The 16220-nt window shown below is 40.7% G+C and overlaps 1 protein-coding gene across 1 annotated transcript; it reads right to left on the bottom strand.

Annotated features, from left to right (window-relative positions):
- Positions 1 to 14587: 14587 nt before the first annotated feature.
- LOC142445629 (olfactory receptor 5A1-like) lies at positions 14588 to 15553 on the bottom strand. The gene has a single exon (XM_075547580.1). It carries the CDS (start codon positions 15551 to 15553, stop codon positions 14588 to 14590), a length of 966 nt encoding a protein of 321 aa, XP_075403695.1.
- Positions 15554 to 16220: the final 667 nt, after the last annotated feature.

The raw sequence follows: 16220 nt of genomic DNA, 5'->3' as shown, positions 1-16220 counted from the left end.
ATGAGGTGGGAGGACCTTCAGTATATTAAGTATCCTATGAAAGTGAGTCAGACTGAGCTCTCTGGACTACTGTGTGGACTAATTTGACATAATTCTTTTCTCTATATAAATCTATCCATTTTACCTAATATATCCTTCCCCACATCTTTAACTTTCCTTCAAGCTGTTAGATTGTTAGTTTCGCAAGCCTCAGCTAAATTGATGTGGATTTGATAAAGCCAAACATGTTCTTGATAACACTTCAAAATGGCTTACTCACAAAATCCCAAAGATCCACTACAGCCATAGAAATATTTGTAGATACCAAGAAAAAATTAAAGGAAGACTTTCTTCCCTAGAAGCCCCAGCTAGTATCTTCTTGCATGTTTTAGCCATGATTGAGCTTGTCCCCAATACTTGGGAATTCTGCAGTTCTTTGCCTAGGAGGTGTAACTCACCTAGGAGCATTATAAGAATTGAATGAGTAAATGGAGTAGGTATGTCTAGAGGGAGGGCCATCAGGCAGGGAGAATATCATATTTCACCGTGTAGGACAGGGGTGCTCACACTTTTTCAGCATGCGAGCTACTTATAAAATGATCAAGTCAAAATGATATACCAACTACAGAAATGCACAACATACATTTATTTATTTTCATTTATTTATTTATTACATTATTCATATATGAATTGAGATTTCTTTATATGTACAATATATGTTTATGTACCTTGCTTAACAGCATGAGACCATATTGCACAACTATGTACATTTTTTGTCATTAGCTGAGTTTACTCTGATGACTTGCACTGAATGGAATGAACAAGGGATGCATAGTGCGGACAGTAGCTGCTGACAGCCAGCATCAAGCACACTTCCAAATGATCATCAGTCATGGTGGAAAGGTACTCGGACTTAATGATCTGTATGTGGGAAAAGGCTGACTCATATAAATAAGTAGAGCCGAGTAATGCAGTCAAGGAGGTAGCACATTTTCTCATGTTTGAGTACTTTCCCTCAGTGAGTAAATTCCATAACTGTTTATGTGCTCTGGACTTCAGCTGAATGTTGGCTTGTAGTGTCAAAATCTCCCATTCTGTATGAAAGTGATGAGTTTTTGTCTTCTCACTTGGTCCAGCTCCCCAACTCATTTTAATACCGTTTCTTAAGTTTAAGAGAAAAAAATCAAGATCTAAAAATTGGCGTTAACTTAGCTTGTCTGTTTTGCTGCACTTAGTGCAGTTGTTTGCGCATGCATTTGACACCTACGATTGCATCTGATTGGCTGTGCTGTCTATCAGTTAAGTTAAGGGATTGATGATAGGCTTAAATTTATTTTGTAATGCCATGCGACCAACCCACACTACATTTTCAATCGACTAGTAGATCGTGATCGACGTATTGAGCACCCCTGATGTAGACCTTATCTTACACCCTTTGTGTTAGAAGTTCCCCCTCCCTGAACTCATGCATGCCACTAGATATGTGTGGTGGCCATGAGCACATATCCCTGTCCAATTCTGAATAAAACACCTCTTGTCCTCCTCCAGCGGGAAGAAAAAGCATAGGGGGTGGGGGAGGGGAGAGACACAAGATGTGTCTGGAAACAAGAGGAGACCAGCAGCCAGCCTAGGAATCTAGGAGCTTTGTAAGCAGGTTTTGTTTGGAGTATTACCCATGGTTGTTGGTAGGTATCATCCAGTGAAATCCGACTCACAGACCCTGTGTACAACAGAAATATACAATGCCCTGGTTGGGTCAATTGTTGCTGCCATGGTTTCAATACATCTCATTTCAATCCTACTCATTTTTATGAAGCAGACGGTTCTCTCCAGGGAGTGGTTCCTCTTTGGATGACATGCCCAAAACATGTGAGACAATTTCTCACCATCGTTGCTTCTAAGGAGCATTCAGACTATATTTCCCCCAAGATTCCAAAACTCCAATCCCATTGCTATGGCATCAATACTGACTCCTAACAACCTTATTTGATAGAACTACCCATAGAGGTTTCTGAGATTGTGACTGTTTACGGGAATAGAAAGCCTCATCGTTCTCCTAGGAGGGACTGGTGGTTTTGAACTGCTGGCCTTGTGGTTAGCAAGCCAAACCCATGACAACTACACCACCAGGGCTCCTCCTCCAAGGTAGATTTGTTAATTTTTCTGGAGATGTGTGGTACCTTCAAGATTCTTTGCCAATACTGTAATTCAAATGCATCAAGTCTTCTCCAATATTCCTTATATAATGTTCAGCTTTCTCATGCATATGAAGCAATTGAAAAGACCATGTTTCGGGTGTGGTTTACCTCAAAGTGCTGTCTTTACTCTGTAGCACTTTAAATCGATGTTAGAGATTTGCAGAAGATTTACCCAGTTCAGTACTTCACTTGATTTCCGATTGTGATGTCCACAGTTGTTGGTTATGTATCCAAATAAAAGGAAGTCCTTGGTGGTGTCGTTACTTTCTCCATGTATCATGATGCTGCTTAATGGTCTACTAATGAGAATTTGTGGTTTTTATGCTAAGGTGTGATCCACTATGAAGGCTGTAATCTTTGATCTTCATTACTAAGTACTCCAAGTCTTTCTCCCTTTGAACAAGCAAGATTGTGTGATCTGTGTATTGCAGGTGATTAATGAATCTTCCTCTAAGGTTGATATCATATTCTTCTTCATGTAATTCAGTTTATATTACTTGCTCAGCATACAGATTGAATAAGTATGAATGAAATATACAACTCTGATACGCACCTCGCCTTATCTTAAAACATGTGGTGTTCTTTTGCTCTGCTCTGATAATGGCCTCTGTGTTCTGCATGTGTGCAATGAGTAGTTCTGGAATTCTATTCTTACAATGTTATCAATATTTTGTTATGACCCAAAGTCCAAGTACCTATGGTGAATCCGGTGAATCCGATATTCCCTTGTTAAACCTAAGACCCAGGAATCAGTTTCAGCTTTCTGAGACACAAGATTGCTCTCTTGGACACCAAGAAAGTCATCATCTGTGATGGTTTTGCACAACATCCAGGGAGCTACCATGGTGCGTGCTCCAGACAACCTATGTACAGAAATTGCGGGACTTTATCTTTTAGGAATCCGGAAATCTCCCCTACCTTTGTTGTAGAAAGTGTCCACTCTCTCCTATCCATCACATGTCTTCTTTATCTTTTTGATAATCTTAGCTTCCATTTGATTGAGAAGTAAAATAAACAAACAGGATTCCTAGGTATTAAACCAACAAAAACTCAATCTCTCCTTTTTTTCCCTTTTCTCTTCATTTGGTACCAAAACTATTAAAGTGTCCTATAAACATTTTTTCATATGTCTTCACATATTTAATTTTATGTTTGTTGAAATGTGAATAAATATAATACAATAACAAAGGTAATATGCACAAAATCGGCGAAGGGAACATGCCCAGAGCTTTCCTAGATTCTTATCATTCTTTTTTCAATTATTTTATTAGGGATCATAAAACTCTTATCATAATCCATACATACATCAATTGTGTAAAGCACATTTGTACAAACATTGCCCTCATCATTCTCAAAACATTTGCTCTCTACTTAAACCCCTGACATCAGCTCCTCATTTTTTCGCTCTCTCCCCGCTCCCCCCTCCCTCATGAATCCTGGATAATTTATAAATTATTATTTTGTCATATCTTGAACAGTCCGACATCTCCCTTCACCTACTTTTCTGTTGTCTGTCCCCCAGGAAGGAGGTTATATGTAGAGACTTGTAATCAGTTAACCCCTTTTTACCCCACCCTCCCTCCACTCTCCTGGTATTGCCACTCTCACCACTGGTCCTGAAGGGATCATCCGCCCTGGATTCCCTGTGTGTCTAGTTCCTTATCTGTACCAGTGTACATCCTCTTGTCTAGCCAGATTTATAAGGTAGAATTGGGATCATAATAGTGGGGAGAGGTGTGTGGAAGCATTTAGGAACTAGAGGAAAGTTGTATGTTTTATTATTGCTACACTGCACCCTGACTGGCTCATCTTCTCCCCGTGAACCATCTATAAGGGGATGTCCAATTGCCTCCAGATGGGCTTTGGGTCGCCACTCTGCACTCCCCCTCATTCACAGTGATATGATTTTTTTTGTTCTGATGTTGCCAAATACTTGATCCTTTCAACACCTCGTGATCAAACAGGCTGATGTCCTTCTTCCATGTGGGTTTTGTTGCTTCTGAGCTAGATGGCCGCTTGTTTACCTTCAAGCCATAAGACCCCAAACGCTATATCTTTTGATAGCCGGTCACCATTAACTTTCTTCAACACATTTGCTTATGCACCCATTTGTCTTCAGTGATTCTATCAAGGAGGTGAGCACACAATGATATGATTTTTTGTTCTTTGATGTCTGATAACTGATCCGTCGGCACCCCATGAACATGCAGGCTGGTGTGCTTCTTCCATGTGGGCTTTGTTGCTTCTGAGCTAGATGGTCACTTGTTTACCTTCAAGTCTTTAAGACCCTAGACACTATATCTTTTGATACCCGGGCACCATCAGCTTTCTTCAGCACATTTGCTTATCCACCCGCTTTGTCTTCAGCGATTGTGTCAGAAAGGTGAGCATCATGGAATGTCAGTTTAATAAAACAAACTATTCTTGCATTGAGAGAGTACTTGAGTGGAGGCCCATTGTCCATCTGCTACCTTAATACTAAATCTTTACATATATGCCCATAGATCTATTTCCACATCCTCATATATAAATATATTTACATAGGTACATGCCTATATTTAGACCTCTATAAATGCCCTTTACCTCCTAGCTCTTTCCTTTATTTCCTTTTACTTTCCTCTTGTCCCACTATCATGTTCAGCCTTCATTAGGGTTTCAGTAATTCCTCATGGTTACATTACCCTTGGTCATGCCCCACTATGCTTCCTCACCACCAATTTGGATCACTTGTTGTTCCCTTGTCCCTGGGTTCATTTTAACACCTCTACCTTTCCCCCCACTCCTCCCTCTCCCATGTCCCCCAGAACTGTTGGTCTCATTGTCTTCTCTTCCAGATTGTTCATCCAGTCTATCTTATTTAGACAGACCTATGGAGATAATAACATGCACAAAAACAAGACAGAGCAAAACCAAGCAACAAAATAAACCAACAACAAGCCAATGACAAAAAAAAAAAAACACAACAAGAAATAAAAGCTTGTAGTTAGTTCAAAGACTATTTGTTGGCCTTTAGGAGTGTTTTCCAGTCCAATCTGTTGGGAATCCAAGTCCTGGACCCAAATTCTATTTTTTGGTATTCCCGGGAGACATCATTTCTCTGTTCCCCTTGCTGTTCTTATCCATCCCCTTAATGTTTTGCCTTAGTGTGGTGGGATTAGTTGGGCGGAATTCCCACACTGTCTCCAGTGTTGTCCCCTGTATGGCTATGGTTCAGTGAGGGATGGTGTGTCTCATAGTGGGACTAGCAATGTGGTCTTCTCTGCTGTGAGTGGGAATTTCATCCTTAAGGGTTGGTGGACCAGGATGTGCTCCACTCTCTCTTCCTCCCCCTTTATTTACTCCCTTGTGTTCTGATCAGATATATCCCTCTCCCTGAGCTGCAGCTTCAGTGCTGTCCTCTGAAATAAATTCTTCTGGGGGGAGGGGAAGGTGTCCACATTGTTGGGATTGGGACCAGCCCCTCAAAACTCTCCACTGGTTGCCTACTCGATGCCGGCATGTTGCATTCACATCTTGGAGCACTGGTTTGTAGTCTGGTCCCTCTTTCCCTATGGTGGGTAGATTAGTGCCCTGTGCCCACTACCCATTTCTTTTTTATTTTTATATTTTTCCTTTCTCCCACTTATTTTTGTTGACTACCATATGTATCCCTGGATTTGGTCTCACCCCGCCATACTACCTGGTCCTCACCACAGGAATGTTTGTATACAGTAGCTTTTTTCCCTATGCCCCTTTTGCATTTTTTTTTTAGCTTACCTCAGCAGACTCATGTTGTATTTGTCCTTTAGTGCTTGGCTTACTTCGCTTAGTATGTTTTCCTCCGGTTCTTCCCATGCAGCAATGTGCTTCATACATTCATCGTTGTTTTTAGCAATGCGTTGTGCTCCATTGTATATGTAGCACAGTTTTTTAATTCACTCGTTAGTTGATGGAAATTTGGGTTGTTTCCACCTCCTTGCAATTGTTAACTGTGCCGCAATGAACACTGGAGCACAGATACCTGGCCTTAGTTTGTTTCTTGCCTCTTCTGGGTATATGCCCAGTAGGGGGATTGCAGGGTCGTATGGTAACGTTATTTCTATCTGTTTTAGATATCGCCAGATCTATTTCCACAATGGCTGTACATACTGACAGGTCCACCAGCAGTGGATGAGAGTTCCTGTTTCCCCACAGCCCCTCCAACACTTGTTGCTTTCTGATTTTTTGCATTGGGCTGTGACTCTGTTAGATGGTACCTAATTACTATTTTAATTTGCATTTCTCTTATGGTTAAAGATCAGGAACATTTCCTCATATATTTATTGGCCGTTCATATTTCTGCCCCTGTGAAACTTCTGTTCAATTCTTTTGCCCCGCTCCTCAGTGGGCAGTTAGATTTTTTCTTTTTGGAAGCTAGCAGAGTATTGTAGATTTTCGTAATAAGGCCTTTGTCTGATGTGTCATTGCTAAAGATGTTTTCCCAGTCCATTGTCTCTCTTATTACTCTCTTGGTGAATTCTTTTTCCTTATTTTCCCTTTTTAAAAAAAAAAAATCTGCATCTGGTTTTATTTTTTAAATCATTTTATTAGGGGCTCATATATATATATATATATATATATATATATATATATATATATATATATATATATATATATATATAGTAAAGCACGTCTGTACAAGCATTACCCTCATCATTCTCAAAACATTTGCTCTCCACCTAAGCCCCTGTCATCCGCTCCTCATTTTCTCCTCCATCCCCATTCCTCACTCCCTCATGAACCCTTGATAATTTATAAATTACTATTTTCCCATACCTTGCACTGTCCAAAGTCTCCCTTTACCCACTTTTCTGTTGTCCATCCCCCAGGGAGGATGTTATATGTAGATCCTTGTAATCGGTTGTCCCTTTCTAACCCAGCCATCCAACACTCTCCCAGTATCACCACTCACACCACTGGTCCTGAAGGGATCATCCACCCTGGATTCCCTGTGTTTCCAGTTCCTATCTGTACCAGTTTAATCCTCTGCTCTAGCCAGATTTGTAAGGTGGAATTGGGATCATGATAGTGGGGAAGAAGCATTTAGGAACTAGAGGAAAGTTGTATGTTTCATCGTTGCTACATCGCACCCTGACTGGCTCGTCTTTTTCCCATGGCTATCAAAAGATAAAATGTCTGGGGGTCTTAAAGTCTTGAAGGTAAACAAGTAGCCATCTAGCTCAGAAGCAACAAAGCCCACATGGAAGAAGCAAACCAGCATGTGTGATCACAAGGTGTTGAAGGGACCAGGTAGCAGGCTTCTTCTGGGTAGATGCTCAGTAAGGGGATTGCTGGGTAAATGGTAACATGATTTCCATCTGTTTTAGATATCGCCAGATTGATTTCCACACTGGCTGTACATACCTACAGATCCACCAGCAGTGGATGAGAGTTCCTGTCTCCCCACAGCCCTTCCAAAACTTGTTGCTCCCTGCTTTTCTGAATTGGGCTATCTTTGAGGGTGTTAGGTAGTACTTCATTGCTGTTTTAATGGCTAAAGATCGGGAACATTTCCTCATATGTTTATTGGCCATTCGAATTTCTGCCCCTGTGAAACTTCTGGTCAGGTCCTTTGCCCACCTACTTATTGAGCAATTAGGTTTTTTGTTTGGTTTTTTGGAAGCTAGCAGAGTATTGTTGATTTTAGTAATAAGGCCTTTGTCTGATGTGTCATTGCTGAAGATGTTTTCCTAGTCCGTGGACTCTCTTGTTACTCTCTTAGTGAATTCTTTCAATATACCTAGGTGACTTATCTTCAGTATATCCCACTTGTCAATTTGTGCCTCCTTTGTGTTTGTGTCCTTACCTATTTCTGATAGCCTATGTAATCCTTGTACCAAAGTTCTCAAGTTGGTCCCAATTTCCACATTGATGGCCCTAATAGTTTATGGTTTAACATCAAGTCTGTGATCCACCTTGAGTTTATTCTTGTGATTGGAGTGAGATAATGGTCTTGCTTTATTTTTCTGCATGGTAGGTATCCATTTTTTCCAGCAACACTTGTTAAAGAGGGCATCTCCTTCCCATTTGATATTTTTGGGACCCTTATCAAAGATCAGCTGTCTGTATGCTAATGATTTCATTTCTGGGGTTTCAGTTCTTTTCCATTGGTCTGAGTATCTGTCGTTGTACCAATACCATGTGGTTGTGACAACTGTGGTTGCATAGTATGTGCTAAAGTCAGGTAAACCAAGCCCTCCCAGTGTGTCCTTCTTGAGGAGTTCTCTGCTAATTCTGGGCATCTTCTCTCTCCATATGAAGTTGGTAATCAGTTTTTCCATTTATTTGAAGAAAAATGAGGGCATTTGAATCGGGATTTCATTAAACTTATATAATGCCTTAGGCAGAACTGACATCTTTACCATATTAAGTCTTCCAATCCACGAGCATGGGAGATTCTTCCATTTGTTGAGGCCACTCTTGGTTTTTTGCAATACTATTCTGTAGTTTTCTTCATATAGATCTTTTGTTTTTTTTTTTAGTAAGATACATCCCTAGATATTTCAAATTGTCTTTGGCTATTGTGAAGGGTACCACCTTTTTTTCTCTTCTGTAGTCTTCCCTGATGTGTATAGCAGACTGATGGACTTCTGCTTGTTGATCTTGTATCCTACCACTCTGCCAGACTCCTCTATTGCTTCCAGTACTCCCCTTGTGGAGCTTTTGTGATTTTCCATATGTAAAATCATATCATCTGCAAATAACAATAGTTTCACCTCTTCCTTCCCCAGATGAATACCTCTGATGTCTTTTCTTTGCCTTATGCTGTTAGCTAAAACCTCCAGCACGATATTTAATAAGAGTGGGGACAAGGAACATCCTTGTCTGGTCCCTTTTTCAGTGGAATTGTGTTCGTCTTTTCTCCACTGACTACCACGTTGGCTGTTGAATTTTCATATATAACTTGTATTGCCTTAAGGAACTTTCCTTCCTATCTTTTCAAGTGTCATAAACAGGAATTGGTGTTGGATGTTGCCTAATGCTTTTTTAAAACATTTTATTAAGAACTCATACAACTCTTATCACAATCCATACATACATGTTTGTGTACAGCACATCTGTACATTCTTTGCCCTCATCATTTTCAAAGCATTTGCTCTCCACTTAAACCCTTTGCATCAGGTCCACTTTTTTTCCCTCTCCCTACCCGCTACCCGCTCCCTCACGAGCCCTTGATAATTTAGAAATTATTATTTTGACATATCTTTCCCTGTCCAACGTCTTCCTTCACCCCCTTTTCTGCTGTCCATCCCCCAGGGAGGAGGTCACATGCAGATCCCTGTAATAGGTTCCCTCTTTCCAACCCATTCACCCTCTACCCTCCCAGTATCACCTCTCACACCCCTGGTCCTTAAGGTATCATCTGCCCTGGATTCCCTGTGTCTCCAGCTCCTATCTGCATCAGTGTACATCCTCTGCTCTATCCAGGAAGAATTCGGATCATGATAGTTGGGAAGGAAGAAGCATTTAGGAACTGGAGGGAAGCTGTATTCTTCATCAGTGCTACATCGCACCCTGACTGACTCATTTCCCCTAGGCTCCTCTGCAAGGGGATCTCCAGTGGCCGACAAATGGACTTTGGGTCTCCACTCTGAACTTCCCCCTTCATTCACTATGGTAAGATTTTTTTTGTTCTGATGATGCCTTATACCTGATCCCTTTGACACCTCGTGATCGCACAGGCTGGTGTGCTTCCTCCATGTGGGCTTTGTTGCTTCTGAGCTAGATGGCCACTTGTTTACCTTCAAGCCTTTAAGACTCAGACGCTATATCTTTTGATAGTCGGGTACCATCGGCTTTCTTCACCACATTTGCTTATTCACCCACTTTTTCTTCAGCGGTTGTGTCGGGATGGTGAGCATCATAGAATGCCAATTTAATAGAAGGAAGTAGTCGTGCATTAAGGGAGTGCTTGAGTAGAGACCCAAAGTCCTATGCCTATATCTATAGGTTTAGTATTAAGGTTGAATGTTTTTTTCTGCATCTATCGATGTTATCATGTGGTTCTTACAGTTTTTCATGTCAATGTGAGGAATAATACTAAGGGTCTTTCGTATGTTGAACCATCCCTGCATCCCTGGTATGAATCCCACTTGGTCATGGAGAATTATTTGTTTTATATACTTTTGTATTCTGTTGGCTAGTAATTTGTTAAAGATTTTTGCATCAATGTTCATTAGGGATATTGGTCCGTAGTTCTCTATCCTTTTGGGATCCTTGCACGGTTTTATGAGTTATACTAGCTACATAGAAGGAGTTTGGGAGTTTGCCATTTTTTTCAGTGTTCTGCAAGAGTTCGTGTAGGATTGGTGTTAGTTCTTCCCTAAATGTTTGGTAGAATTCTCCTGTGAAGCCATCTGGTCCAGGGAATTTTTTTGTTGGTAATCCCTTGATAAACTTGTCTAATTCTTCTATTGCTAGGGGTCTGTTGAGATTTTTGACTTCCTTTAGGGAGAGTCTAGGGAGGGATTGTTTTTCCAAGAATTTGTTCATGTCTTCCAAGATGTTGAGTCCATTCGAGTACAATCCTTCGTAAAACTGTGTAATTATCCTTTTGATTTCATTAGGGTCTGTTGTAATGTCCCCTCTTTAATCCCTCGTTCTTGCTACTGAAATTTGTTCCCTCCTTTCTTTGATTAGGTTTGCCAGTGGTCTGTTGATTCTGTTTATCCTTTCAAAGAACCAACTTTTAGCAACATTAACTTTTTCCATAATTCTTATTTTCCGTCTTCTGAAGCTGAGCCCTGGCTTTTATTATTTCTTTTCTTTTGCTATTAATGGGATAGTCCTGCTGACTTTGTTCTAGTTGTTGTAAATTTTGTGCCAGCATATCAATCATGAGTCTCTCTTCCTTTTTCACGTGTGTATGTATTGCTATAACTTCCTCTGATAACTGCCTTTGCTGTGTCCCATAAGTTTTGGTATGTCATGTCCTCATTCTCATTGGTTTCTAGAAATTTCCTAATGTCATCTCTGATCTGTGTCAGTATGCACTTCTTTTACACTAGTTATTCATCCTCCAGTGTTTTCTCTTCTTTTATTCATCTTCCTTTGTTAATTTCCAGCTTTATGGCACAATAGTCAGAGCGAGAGTCCTGTATGATATCAATGTGCTTAAATTTATGTAGATTTGCCTATGTCCCATCATATGGTCTGTCTTTGAATATGTGCCATGAAGGATTGAAAAGAATGTGAACTATTTGTATTTGAATGAAAAACTCTGTAAATATCTATCAGGTAAAATTGTCTAATAGTAGTATTTAGATGTCTAACCACCTTGTTGAGTTTCTTTACCTGTGATCTATCTTTCTCAGAGAGCAGAGTATTGAAGTCACCCACTATTATTTGTGAGGCTGTGATTACCTTTTTCATCTTTTGGAGTGTTTGATTGGCATATTCAGCAGGTCTCTCATTTGGGGTATATATATTTACAATGCTTAGTGGTTCTTTGTCTATTGTTCCCTTGAGCATTATATAGTGTCCCTCCTTATCTCTTTTTATGGTTTCGCTTTGAGGTCAGTTTTATCCAAGATTAGGATTGCAACCCCTGTTTCCTTGGTATGCCTTCCACCAGGCTTTGATTCTCAGCCTAATTTGTCTGTAGCATTGAAATGTGTTTCCTTTAACCAGCAGATTGATGGATTGTGATTTCTAAACCAGTCTGCTAGCTTCAGTCTTTTTTATGCCTGAGTTCAGACTATTGATATTCAGTGTTATTATCTCCATCTGTGGACTCTGTGATGTCATCTTATACCTTTTGAGTTGGGTGTTTTCCTACCTTCCTTTCTTATTAGTGTGCTGTGCATGTGTGTGTGCATCATTCTTGATTTATTTCCAATCTTAAGCCAATGCCATCTTGTGGTCTATTTTCTCTTTGTTGCCCTCTGGGTGAGGTTGTTCTATGTGGTGATCTCTTATTTATTTTTGGTGAGTGTTGTTCTTCTGCCAATACTGGGTCGGTTGGATCTTTTGAAGGGCTGGATTTCTTATAATGTATTCTTTGAATTTTTCCTTGTCTGAGAAGACTTCTCCATCTATCTTGATCAATAATTTGGCTGGGTAGACTATTCTTGGGTTGCGTTATTTTCCTACAATTGTTGGAATATGTTACTCCACTCTCTCCTCTTCTTCATAGTTTCTGCTGATAGGTCTGAGCATCTTCTTATTTGGGAACTTTTATATGTGATTTCTTGTTTTTCCATAGCTGCTCTCATGATTTTCTCCTTTTCCTCAAAGTTCGATAGTTTAACTATGATCTGCTTAGGGGACTTCTTCTTGGAATTTAGTCTAGTTGGTGTTCTTTCAGCCTACTGAATGGTTGCCTGGTTTTCATTTATTAAGCTGGGGAAGTTTTCCTCCAAGAATTCTCTTACTGTGGTTGCAGATGACTCCCTTGTTGTGTCTTCCTCCGGTAATCCAATAGTTCTAATGTTGTTCCACTTCATTGAATCAGACATAGCTCTTTGGTTTTCTTCAGCTTCCCTGATGATCTTATTAGATTTTTGTTCACATTTCTTAAAGTCTGCTTGGCTGTCCTCCAAGTCACTGGGGAAGTTCTCTGCTTCCTCCAGTTGATTCTCAAGGTCTGTGTGTCTGCTACTGGTTTTCATTAGTTCCTCCCTAAGCTCTTGTATTTCCCTTTGGTGTATGGACTTTATCTCCGCTATTATTTCATCCTTTTTCTGTATCATTTCCCTCATATCATGTATGACTCCAAGCAACATTCTGAAAATTTCTTTCTGTGGCAGCTCAATGTCTGCTTCTTCTATGCTCATCATTATATTCAGGACAGCTTCTGTCATTGCCTTTTGTTTCTCCTGTTTTTTCACTGAGGTCATTGAGGCTGCTGGCTATTTGCATTGGGTTGTTTTAGAGGAGCCTGGTGCCATTTTCCAGTGAGGCAAAGAGAACTGGCTCTCTAAGGCAGACTCGTAGGAACGCTTCTTCAAACTCTCTTCAGCTAATTTCACTATGGAATTATCCTACTACTTTATCCTCCTGTGGCTTCCCTCTCAGGGGATTGATCCTGGTGGGTTGCCTGCTTTGTATGTAGAACACTGTGAATGATGGGCAGAAATGCCTTGGCCAGGTAGATCACTGCAGAGTTGGGCAGAGGTTCCTGCAGAAGCTTGGAATGTTGGTGAGTGCTATCCAAGCTGCCTTAAGCCAAATGAGCCAGTAAAGATAGGCGGGAGGAAGTTCCCTCAGTGACGTGGGCCCACAGAAGAAAAATAGTAACTCACCCATGCAGGAACTCCCAGCTAAGAAGTTGGGCAGAATATCCCCTGGTGGAGGTTGGTTGGGCATTCCCCAGCCCTGGGATTCACTGCACAGGGTGGAGCTCACCTATCTGGGTGGGGGGCAGGTGTAAATTAACTAGTCTAAGGGAAGTGGTATGCAGGTCGGCAGTGAGAGAACAGGGAAGAGACAAAGAAGGGGGGTGGACTAAGCCCGCTGAGCCTGTGGGGGGATAGAGAGAAGAGAAACAAAAGTAACAATATAGCTGAGCCCAGAAACCTGCCCCTGAGGCTTCAAGGTTTTAATCGCTGGCCCAAGGTAGACACAAGCTGTTGCTGTGTTGAGAAAAAGCCCCTGCACCGGCTCTAGATGGTCCTGGCTCAGGTGGAGACAGTTGGGTCAAACTAGCTGCTAGTTTGACAGTTGAGTCAAAATAGCAGTTGGGTCAAACTAGTTAAGGTCAAACTAGCTGCCCTCCACTGTGGTAAACAAAAAGACACCAGCCCCTCAAAACTTTGTGGATCTGTGACTACTTATCTTTATGATGCTCCTGCTGTAATCCAGAAGTGTTGAATTTCCCTCTAAGTAACTCTCCTGAACTGATTTCTGCAGAGTCCATCTGGAATGTATTATGCAGTCGCCATCTTCCCAGAAGAGTCTGTTATCATTTCGATACCATCCTGTATACCAGCACCACTCTTCTCAAAACACAATCATATTTTTGTCTGTTATCTACCTCAATTCCAATTATAAAAACTGGATTTTTAACTATATTTTAGTCACTGTGTCAGATTATTGGATGCTGACAGCAAAGCATGATGACACCAAAAATGAAAGGAGCCACATTTTTACTTCTCATGTTGTAATTATTCATGTAGCCTGCTTAAGATCTCATGTTTCTTCATCTCTCTCTTTTTAAAATCATTTTATTGGGGGCTCATAAAACCCTAATCACAATTCATATATATATCCATCGTGTCAAGCACATTTGTAAATCTGTTGCCATGATCATTCTCAAAACAGTTGCTTTCTCCTTGCGCCCATTGAGTTTACCTCCTAATTTTCCCCCTCCCTCTCCATTCCCCCCCATGGACACTTGATAACTTATACATTATTATTATTATAGGAATAATAATAGCTGTTCAAATATTATTCTATACCTGAGGGAAGCCTTTTGTTCTCTTTCTCAGCCTCTCAAGGGCTGCTTTGATCTCCTTGTTCCTCAGACTGTAGATCAGAGGGTTTAACATGGGAATGAAGATAGTATAGAACACTGATATCACCTTGTCTTCCTTTGTGGATTGACTAGATTTTGGATATAAGTACACTGCCAAAGCTGTGCCAAATAAGACTACTACCGCTGCCAAGTGGGAAGCACAGGTATTGAAGGCCTTGGAGCTAGCTTTGGCTGAGGAGATTTTCAAAACTGAAGCTGCGATGAAGCCATAGGAAGAAAGGATAATAAACAAAGGCCCGAATCCAATCAAAATCTCTACCAAAAGGAGAATCATTTGGCAGATGAAGGGATTGGAGCAAGACAAGGGAATAATTTGAGGTAAGTCACAGAAGAAATGCTCAATGATATTTGGCCCACAGTAGGAAAGCTGAAAGCAAGCAACTGTTTGAGAAAAACTACTAAGGAAGCCACTTACATAGGCTCCAGCAACCATCTTCCCACAGAGCTGGGGAGCCATGATGGTGGAGTACTGCAGAGGGTGGCCAATGGCTACATACCGATCGTAGGCCATGGCAGCCAGCAGACAGCACTCAGTCAGACCCATCCAATCTGCAACAAAAAACTGAGTGGCACAGGCAATGAAGGAGATGGTTTTTTCCTTTTTAAAGAGGTCTGAAAGCATTCGGGGGCTCATGGAAGTAGAATAGCAGATGTCAATACATGAAAGGAAACTGAGAAAAAAGTACATGGGCGTGTGCAGGTGGGAGTCCATCCTAATTAGCAGAATGAGGCCCAGGTTCAAGGTAAGGGTCACAAGGTAGATCCCTAGGAATACTGGAAAGAGGATGAGCTGCAGCTCCTTGTCGTCTGAAAGACCCAGGAAAATAAACATGGTCACAGAAGAGTAGTTCCCATTCTGTTCAAAGATCCTGCTTGTTGCCATCTGCAGATAAAAAAAAAGAAAGAGAAGAAATGGCTTTATTCTGGAAAAAAGAAAATGTTTTATTCTGGAATAAATTTTGCATTCTGGAATTATGTTCATCTGGAAAATTTTGCAACATTCAATGATCAACATTGAGTTCATTGATAAATCATCAACCATAACTGAAAAACCCGCTTGCACATATGAACATATATTATCATTCTTTTGTAGCAATCAGTATTCAATGGACATCTTTAGTCAAATTTCTCCTAAAATGTCTTTCTTTTGTGTTTTCCATGACAGATTCTGCAAATATGTAAGACTTTGGATAGCCATCAAATTGTGACATTAACATCATCTATTTATAAGATGAAACAGAAGATTATAGTCTATTAACTCCATGATTCGAGAAGCTCCGAATATGTATAATGAGTAACCTAAAGTAGATGCTGTATTAAAAATTGTCTTTAATCAATCTATAACATGAAGGACTCTTGACAATTCTGACTTCCTGATTTTATAAGACCTGGATAAAGGTAGCATGCTGGTGGCGAGTGTCAACCAGGAGCAGTAGCTTGAGAATGGATGTGACATCATGGAATTAGCAACTTTAGGAAGCCTCCTGGGAAATGAAGAGAATTAGAAAAACCCCCTACCACTCCCTCGCTAGTGCAGTTTCCTTTCTTCA

The sequence above is a fragment of the Tenrec ecaudatus genome, chromosome 4 (genome assembly GCF_050624435.1).
Source record: "Tenrec ecaudatus isolate mTenEca1 chromosome 4, mTenEca1.hap1, whole genome shotgun sequence".
NCBI lineage: Eukaryota > Metazoa > Chordata > Mammalia > Afrosoricida > Tenrecidae > Tenrec > Tenrec ecaudatus.
Note: the sequence above shows the minus strand (reverse complement) of the source record. Positions and strands in the feature narration are given on the sequence as shown.

Bases quoted from the DNA above. Each gene is read 5' to 3' on its own strand.
- LOC142445629 (XM_075547580.1), bottom strand. From the start codon at position 15,553: ATGGCAACAAGCAGGATCTTTGAACAGAATGGGAACTACTCTTCTGTG.